Genomic DNA, 8659 nt, shown 5'->3' on the forward strand with positions numbered 1-8659 from the left:
ATCTATACAAGGAAATTTTGCTTAGTATCAATCTCCAATCATAAACCAAGATCAAAAAACACCCAATAAGCTGAAAAGGAAAAAAAAAAAAAAAAAAAAAAAAAAAAAAAAAAAAAAAAAACCTTGCCGTTAAAAATTACCTCATTGCTTGCCTTCGACAATTCCTATATAATTGCTTGTAGAGCTTGTTCCAGAACTCTCTATTCATTATGTAGTTTGCTAGTGACCTCCAGTGAAATAGACAAAAACCATGAGATTCCCCCATATGCAAAAGAAAAGTGAATTTCAAATATAGAAAATCCTAAATCATGAAACTCAATATATACTCATCATTTTCATCAAAGGAATGCTGGCTTACTTGTGGGAGAGCAGGAGAGAAGATGGTACAGAGCAAATACAGCGTGTGAAAGGAAAAAAAAATAAAAATAAAAATAAATATATAAAATAAAATAAGAAAAACCCGTAATTTGATAAACATTAATAACATAGAGGTGCATGTCCAGATGTGGTCCCAACATACTAATGCTGTTGAAAATTGGCTGATAATAGACAATAACTTCAATAGATACAAAGATCCATTCAATCTAAGTATTGGATATGTTCATCTATATTCTTGTCTCAACCGTGGCAACAGAGTTAGGTGGTGTCTATACATTCAACTACATACAAAAAAAAAAAAAAAAAAACAGATGGATTCAGTTATATCCACTGCCCAAAAACAGATACAAAAAATGACTTCAAAACCTGGCAAGGAATGGATCTTAGTCGATACTATATCACTAATCATCTTTGTTGAACGAGATCTTGTCCCCTGCAAAATTAGTGAAAAGAATGTTGGATAAAAGGCTAAATCTACAAATATCAATAATACCTTATTTAGTGGAATTAGATTGGATAACTATACTATTGGCTGTATTTTGACTAACAGGAATAGAAGCCATTAATTAATGAAGGGTATGTTTTAATGTTAGTCCCCTAAGGGACTCATACTCATGTTGATCCATTAAGTGACACTATGACACTATAAGGAACTACTCTTGTATCTCACTCGTAGTTTCTCTAATGATCCTATATTTGAGTGTGAGATTCACACATGCTAACACAAAGTGACACGTGAGGGGTCTAAAATGCATGCATTGAGTGTCACGCGCACATACCATTATAGCAACGAGTAAGATATATAGCCACCGAAATGTAATATGGGCTCATATGTGGCACTAATCATTTTGGCAATTTAAATGAACTTTGTATGAAATAGTCCTGTATTAGAATCATAATCACTAAGACTATTCTCTATGCCGAATTCTTATGCATGTTCCGCATGTGAGCTGACTAGGTCCCACTAAAGCCTAAAGGTGAACTAGAACTGCACCATGTGGAATTTTCTGGTGTCAGCTAATTTGTCCTTTCATTCAATTCCTAGTAACTAAATGCAACAATTAACACAGTTCAAAATCAGCCTCTAGCACTGGAACATACCACATGGCGGTTCCAGCTGAGCTTCCATGCAAGAATCTAGTACTGAAAGATTTTTTTCAGTAATGGCGAATCAAATATAGGACTATTTTCATATAGAATCACTTAAAGGACCAAAATTATAAGACGTGCCACATGAGACCAAAACTATATTTCCCTCTTTTCCATTAACGAAATTGGTCTCTTATTCGATTTTATCAAATTGAAGATGTAAAAGAGAAATTAAGGTTATTAATCACATACTATATAAGGCAAAAAACCATGTTAGGTTTGCTTGATGCTCCGCTCACTACCCTCTAACACCACCCTTGATTGCAACCAACACCACCAAATCTATCACCAAAACCTCGACCACCACCGCCAAATCTACCACCAAAACCTCGACCACCACCGCCAAATCTACCACCGAAGCCCCAGCCACCACTACTACCGAATCTACCACCAAAACCTCGACCACCACCACCAAATCTACCACCGAAGCCCCAGCCACCACTACCACCTAATCTACCACCAAAACCTGAACCAGCCCATCTCCCACCACTGATGTTATCATGATTAGTGGGCCTCGGCTTGGCTGGCTCCACCGCCAAGGGATTCCCTCCAATTTCTGATCCATCTAGTTCCAATGCTCTGTGATAGGCATCTTTTTCCTTGAAGTCTATATACGCTATCCTGGTAACGAAAGAGCAATGCCTTAGCTGATGCAAAACCACGTGATTATAACTTAACAGTCGAAAATACGGGACAATTATGATAACAAGCGACAGGGAGACTGATTCCCACAAGGCCACAATGCTCTGCATCTTAGCTTTAAAACTTGAAAGAAGAAAGAAGCCAACCCCTTAATGCTTCCATCATAATCTTTTGGAATGGTAAGCCTTGTCATTTCGCCACAAAGACCAAAATGTTGTTCCAGAGATCTCTTAATCTGCAATTTATGGTTCTTAAATTCAGAATAGTACATTACAAATAAGGAATCTTGGGGCTAACATATTGAAGTGCTGCTTGCAGAAAATGTAAATAGAATGGCAAAACATACCTGATCAATACCATCATGTTTATCAAATCCACGAATGTATATTGTTTGTACCTTGTGGGATTTTGTGTCTTGAACACTAGAAGATATTATTTTCATTGATGATGTGATATTTTCAAAATGCAGATGGCACTAAAAGTAGGAATTAAAGCAGTTTTACCTTCTGTAAGGGTTGAGTGAGCTCTTTTCCCTTACAAAATCAATTTTAACAGGACGACGTAGCAACTCCTTACCATTCAATTCTCTGACAGCCTATATGTATTCATAAATAAGAAAATAATTAAAATAAAATAGCTGTAGAAATTGCAACAGTGTTCCCAAAAGAAATAAGTATCTCCCGTTGCACCAAGCAACTATTCTCCGTTATTTGTAATGCATATGCCACGACGGCCTAGATAATACAAAGAGATTGCACAAGGATCCATCTTCAACCTATCAAACTTTCAGAAATAATACAAGTTTAAAGGGATTGCAAATAGTAGATCTGCCCTCAGAAGTTAATTGTTTTGAATTTACCATTCTGCTCTAAAGCTGCTGCAGAATCCTCTAAAAGTAAACAAGCAGGTATCAGAACCACTTTTAAAGCCACCAAACCAAATTATGAAGTAATAGAAACTAAATTAGAATTATGAACACCTGCATTTACCAACAAACAATTACAAATTATAATTCATCAATACTGGGAAAGAATACCTTCTCTGCTGCTTCAGAGGAAGCAAATTCAACATAACCATAGCCCCTGAAGGTTCCGTCTGAATTGATGGCAAAGTGGTTAGCAACAACTTCACCAGCAGCTTGAAGAAAGTTTTCACTGGACAATTAAAAGTAGGGCTCAAAAGATAATATCAATTAAGAATTCAAAAACAAGAATTTTGAGTTAAAGAAGACTTACACATCATCCCGCTCAATGGAGAAGGATAAATTCCCAACAAACACAGATTTTGGGCCCCTTTTTTGTTCTTTGGGTGAGGAAGGGATTTCAGGCTGCGGAAAATTAAACAATACCATAAATTTATACAAGTATGTTGTGGCCTGAGTTGTGTACTTTATACATGTTCCTTGGACAATAAAAACAGGTAACAGCCACCAGTGACAGTATAGGGAATATATTATTTTTTTTCCAGCCAAATAACTTGCAAGTGCACATGAAGAATAAACAACTCACAGCATTTTCGAGTAGGGAACCCACATTATCTGCATTTTTGGCTGTTTTTGCAGCATCAGTCATTTCTACTTCCATATCCTGCATAGAAAGGAAGATAAATGAGTTGAAAACCAACATAAGTGTTTATCATCCATACCACCAGTCATGCAACACATACAAACAAAACTCAGGAAGCAACAATGATAAATCCATCCATCAGTTCATCAAGAGTGTTAGATTTATATCTATATTTATAATTTAGATGGACTTGATATAGTTAGGACTATTATGATCAAATATTAGATTTTGTTTGTTAGATAGATTATCTACAAATACCTATATATATATATATTAGTGAATTTTCCTTTCTTTTTTCTCTTGGAATGAAATAAAATAAACTTCCCCTATTTTTTCTACAAAGAGGAACGCTTACAATTTTCATGGGAGATGCAGAAGTAATTTTCTCTTGTTCCTCTGATGAATTTTCATCTTTAGGAAACGCCTCAAAGCTACTGCAGTTCTTTGGTACAGTTTGCCAACGAAACACATAGCCCATCAGCAAGCGATATTTATCAAACAACCACAAGACTCATTCATATTGATACAAGATTTGAAGTTCTAGACAGCCAAATCATACATACAAATCACCGCCATCAGAAGTCTTATACCAAGATGCACAAAATAATTAAATCAAAATGCAATCATGCCAAGGTACCATAGTTTTGAACTTTTTCTTTTGTGGCTCTTCTTTGATTGTCTTATCCTCCAAATCAGCGCTGGATTCCTTCACATCATTTGGAGGATCATTTTCTGTTGGAGCAAGAGAAGCTTCAACAAGTTCAACAACATCCCCATCTAAACTGGCTTCATCTCCAAGGGATGAATTAGAAACATCATTTCTTTCAATCTTTTTATCTGAAGCTAAATTCTCATCCTCTGGCGCAATTGCAGGTGTCTTCTTTGAACCGCTAGTATCACCCTCCAAAGCACTACCATCCCCAGCTAAGTCTGAATCTAAACAGCCAATTTCGGCCAATGGCGCCTAAATGATACCACAGTTCAAGCATTACTTCTTGCAAAATGATCAACAAATTAATGCATTTGAATCACATGAAATCTGAAAATCAATGTTGATGAGATATTGTAGATATATTTATGATATTTAGTTTATCGTTTAAATTAGATTTCTATTATCTAGATTAAGTCATTGTTATTTGGTTATGTTAGAAGATGTAAATGATCGTCTCATCTACAAGCTTAAGCTAGTAGATATACGCATCATATATCAATTTTACAGGAGTCAACCAACATGCCTCCTCACGTGCGAGGAAGATATATATGCCACAATACGAATCTTGCATATGGACGACGACGAATGTGAGCGGTGGGACTCGACCACAGGACTTCCCGACTTTGATACTATGTTAGAATATTTGAATGACTATCTCACCTAAAAATTTAAACTAGTAGGAATGTGCTTCATTTATATATTTTACAAAAGTCAACTAACAAATTATATCAATGAAATTAAGTTATTATTATATGAACCTATCCAGTTTGTATCATGTTTATTTATAGGTCCTTGATGTCATTATTAATAAAAATGCAACTTTGAAACTATGCAAAATATCATAAGGTATCAAAGTCACGCTTCTCCAGGTATACTCAAGCTGGAGATTCCTAATTTTGAGATGTTTACAATTGTACATATTGTTAATTTTGCTTTTCAATTTTAATAAAATTTATGTTTAGTCTCCTATCATTTGTCCTGAATCAGGACTCCTGATTATGTTTAATCCAAAGTCATGTTTTCAACTTTAACTTTGTTGAGAGTCTTCTTTTACTCTAACTTCGTTGTGAGATGAATTTTGTTTTCGACTCTAACTACATTATAAGTGGATCATGTTTTGTACTCTAACTCTATTTTTTTTTAGTATTTTTTTCCAACGCTAACTCCATTATAAGCAAATTTCGACTCTAACTTCGTTGAGAGCAAATCATATTTTCGACTTTAACTTCACCCTAAATGAATACTATTTTGGACTCTAACTTTGTGTAACCAAGTCCGGAGTCCTATTTCCAATTTTAACTCCATTGTAAGGGAGTCGTACTTTGTTGTAAGAGGGTCATATTTCCAACCCTTTGTTGTAAGCAAGTCTTATTTCCAACTATAGCTTCATTCCAAGGGGAGTCGTATTTCCAATTCTAACTTTGCTTTAAGCCAGTTATATTTCCTACTCTATTCGGTTGAGTGAGTCATAGTTTTAATTGTAATTCAATTGAGATTGGTGCTTTTGACTTTGACTTGAGTTGGAAATAATATTGAGATATTTTAATTATTTAGTTTATGATTTAGATTAGATTTTCATTGTTATTTGGTTATATCAATTAGATTAGTTAGATTAGGGTGTTATTATTTGAGTCTATATCCAAGTCGTATTATTCACATTTTGTATCACAGCTATTGATTTCATCATTAATAAAATTAAAATGCAACTCCAAAATTTAGCAAATGTAACAAATGACATCTGCACATCAAATCAAGCAACGAGTAGATTAGGAAGAGAACTGACTGACATTCAGATAATCAACCTTCTCTTCATCAACCATATCAGCATCCTCGGCTTTTCTTCTGCCAGCTACACATATAAGAAAGCAGCATCATTTCCTAACCAATCCTAAAATTCAATTCAATAGCAACACCATACATAATTACTATAAAACAAAAGCAACAGAAAATGAAAAAGGGCAAATCAACAACCCAGGAATGAGAAGAATCAGAACCCGTGGAAGAAACTAAGCTTAAATAGTAAAATACAAGCGAACCACAGGAAGAACTTAAAAATAACGTTCTAAAACTAATAAAATCTCAAAGTTATAATCAAAATGGAATACCTTTTCCCAGGGGCGAGGTGAGAGCATCGCCAACGGGGGCTGCAGCAACCTCCTTAACAATGAAAGAAAATAAAATAAAATAAACTTAGAGAGAGAGAAATGAAGCCTCGATTCTCTTAGCAAAAAAACAAACCTGGAAAGCAGATCCTATTTTGGACTCGGTCATCATCCTGGAAGCTCTGCTCTGCAAGTTTGGATTAAGGACTTGGTGAATTAGCGCGGTAATAGATTGATTCGATTAGGGTTTTGGCCTCAAACAAACAGCTTGCTGCTGTGCTGTTTTTTCATTTTAAGGAGTGGTGTGATGTTTAGAAGGGCGACTGCCATCTACTTCATGTTGCATTATTGTTTGTCTCGAATTTTGTCCAAAAATAAATTATTTTAGAAACAATAAAAAGTATTTTAAATTAATATTACTATTTTATCTTTATTAATAATAATAATAAATACAATATAATACTATATTATAATATTATATAAAAATAAAAAGTTATTTATTATATGATATACTTTAATTAAAATTTAAAATTATATTAAGATATCACATTTAAATAAAAGTATATAATTTTTTTAATTATACTAAAATTATTAAATATAATTTATAAAATTTTAAAATAAATTTAAAAATATTGGATTGTTGTGTTATTTTTAATTTATATATTATTTTAAAATTAAATTATTAAAATATAAATAATTAACTTTTTTAAAAATATATTTTATATACTATAATTTAAAATATTTAAATATAATTATAAAATTTAAAATATATTATAAAAAAATTTATAGAAAAATACAATTATATTAACAACATATCATTTTAAATAATTTGAATGGTTAAAAGCTCTTTTAACTCTATTATATTCAAACAGTTTTTATAATAATTCATTCAAATACAAAATCGAATTACTTCTTATTTTGATTTTAGTTTCTGCTTTTGATTTCTTCTTATTTTTAAAAATCAATTCAAATGGATTTTACTTTAAGTGCAGTAAAATATACTAAATGACTAAATTAAATTAGGTCAACAAATTGGAGGCGGATCCGGTGCTGATGCTGATCCAATCTGAACTGTTTAGATTACGCAGGGGCAATATAGTAAGTTTTATTTTAAAGACTTACAGGGATTTAGGAATCCTTCGTCTTCAAATCGTTAATCTTCCCCCTTCAAATCGTTTTTTTCAACAAAAATCCTCTATCGCACTCGCTTGTTCTCTATTCTATCTTCAAATCGTCTTCTTCAACGAAAATCCTCCCTCTTGCTTGTTTGTTCTCCATTCCGTCTTCAAATCGCCTTCTTCAACGAAACCCTTCCCTCGCGCGTCGTCTTTTATTTGTCTTCTTCAACTCTCTGTACCGTACTTCAAATCGACGATACTTGGTGCGTCTATGGAGGCGATTTTCGGTAAGTTTTCTTTTTTCCATTGTGCAGTTTAGGATAAATGTTCATCTTCTTCTATTTTACCTATTTTGAATTCTGTTTTTTTCATTGTGCAGTTTAGGATAAATGTTCATCTTTTTCTATGTTACCTATTTTGAGTTATGTTTTTTCCATTGTGCAGCTTAGGGTAAATGTTTAGGGTGAGGACGAGGTCGTGGGCAAGACAAAAATTAAGTGTGATGACTGATTTGTTGATTTTGATGAATTGAATTTGAAGGGATTGTTGGTATTGATCGATCGATTTAAGTTGAATAGATTGTTGGTGTTGATCGATGGATTGAATTTTAATTAGTGATTGATCTTGACACGGCCCGGCCGCGTATAATTATAACCAACATAATTTTTTTACCCACAAAGTTCAATAGAACAAATGGATTAAGAATATGTATAAAAGAAAAGGGAAGGAAGAAGAAAGATAGTGCAGAGAATGTGAATTAGTATAGATGATAACCAATCACGAGAATAAGTCTCGGACCTGAAATCAATCCATAGGTAAAACACAAACAATAGGCTAAATCCCACTGCAAATGATTGGAAGCCACGAACCGATGGAATCACTCCAAAGACCCGATTTGAGATTCTAAATGCGAGGAAATCACTCCCTAACACTAGAAAATATAAAAGTGAAATTCGATTCAAGATGTAAAAAAAGGTCCGCATTACAATGATA

The 8659-nt window shown here is 33.5% G+C and overlaps 1 protein-coding gene across 5 annotated transcripts; it reads right to left on the reverse strand.

Moving 5' to 3' along the window:
• Positions 1–143: 143 nt before the first annotated feature.
• Positions 144–6870, reverse strand: LOC127245466 (nucleolin 2-like). 5 transcript variants are annotated; one of them, XM_051266364.1, is made up of 14 exons: positions 6685–6870; positions 6552–6603; positions 6234–6295; positions 4372–4698; positions 4090–4176; positions 3678–3755; positions 3405–3496; positions 3206–3323; positions 2673–2764; positions 2516–2591; positions 2316–2404; positions 1720–2148; positions 359–811; positions 144–227 (listed from the first exon to the last, which is right to left on the reverse strand). In XM_051266364.1, exons 1-12 carry the CDS (start codon positions 6718–6720, stop codon positions 1773–1775), a joined length of 1485 nt encoding a protein of 494 aa, XP_051122321.1. In that variant the 5' UTR covers positions 6721–6870; the 3' UTR covers positions 144–227; positions 359–811; positions 1720–1772. The 5 variants fall into 5 exon arrangements, with proteins under 5 accessions (XP_051122321.1, XP_051122322.1, XP_051122323.1 ...); XM_051266365.1 differs by having other exon boundaries at positions 144–811; positions 6249–6295; XM_051266366.1 differs by having other exon boundaries at positions 144–811; positions 3702–3755.
• Between the last annotated feature and the right edge of the window lie 1789 nt (positions 6871–8659).

The sequence above is a fragment of the Andrographis paniculata genome, unplaced genomic scaffold (assembly GCF_009805555.1).
Source record: "Andrographis paniculata isolate CXL003 unplaced genomic scaffold, ASM980555v1 Contig22END, whole genome shotgun sequence".
In the NCBI taxonomy this organism is placed as follows: Eukaryota; Viridiplantae; Streptophyta; class Magnoliopsida; order Lamiales; family Acanthaceae; genus Andrographis; species Andrographis paniculata.

What these genes read in the sequence shown, in the direction of transcription:
- LOC127245466 (XM_051266364.1), bottom strand. Translation starts at nt 6,720, where the DNA reads ATGATGACCGAGTCCAAAATAGGATCTGCTTTCCAG. An exon ending in CTGCATCTCCCATGAAAATT is followed by an intron (nt 3,756 to 4,089) that starts GTAAGCGTTCCT and finishes CTTTCTATGCAG; the next exon opens with GATATGGAAGTAGAAATGAC. An exon ending in TCCATTGAGCGGGATGATGT is followed by an intron (nt 3,324 to 3,404) that starts GTAAGTCTTCTT and finishes TTAATTGTCCAG; the next exon opens with TGAAAACTTTCTTCAAGCTG.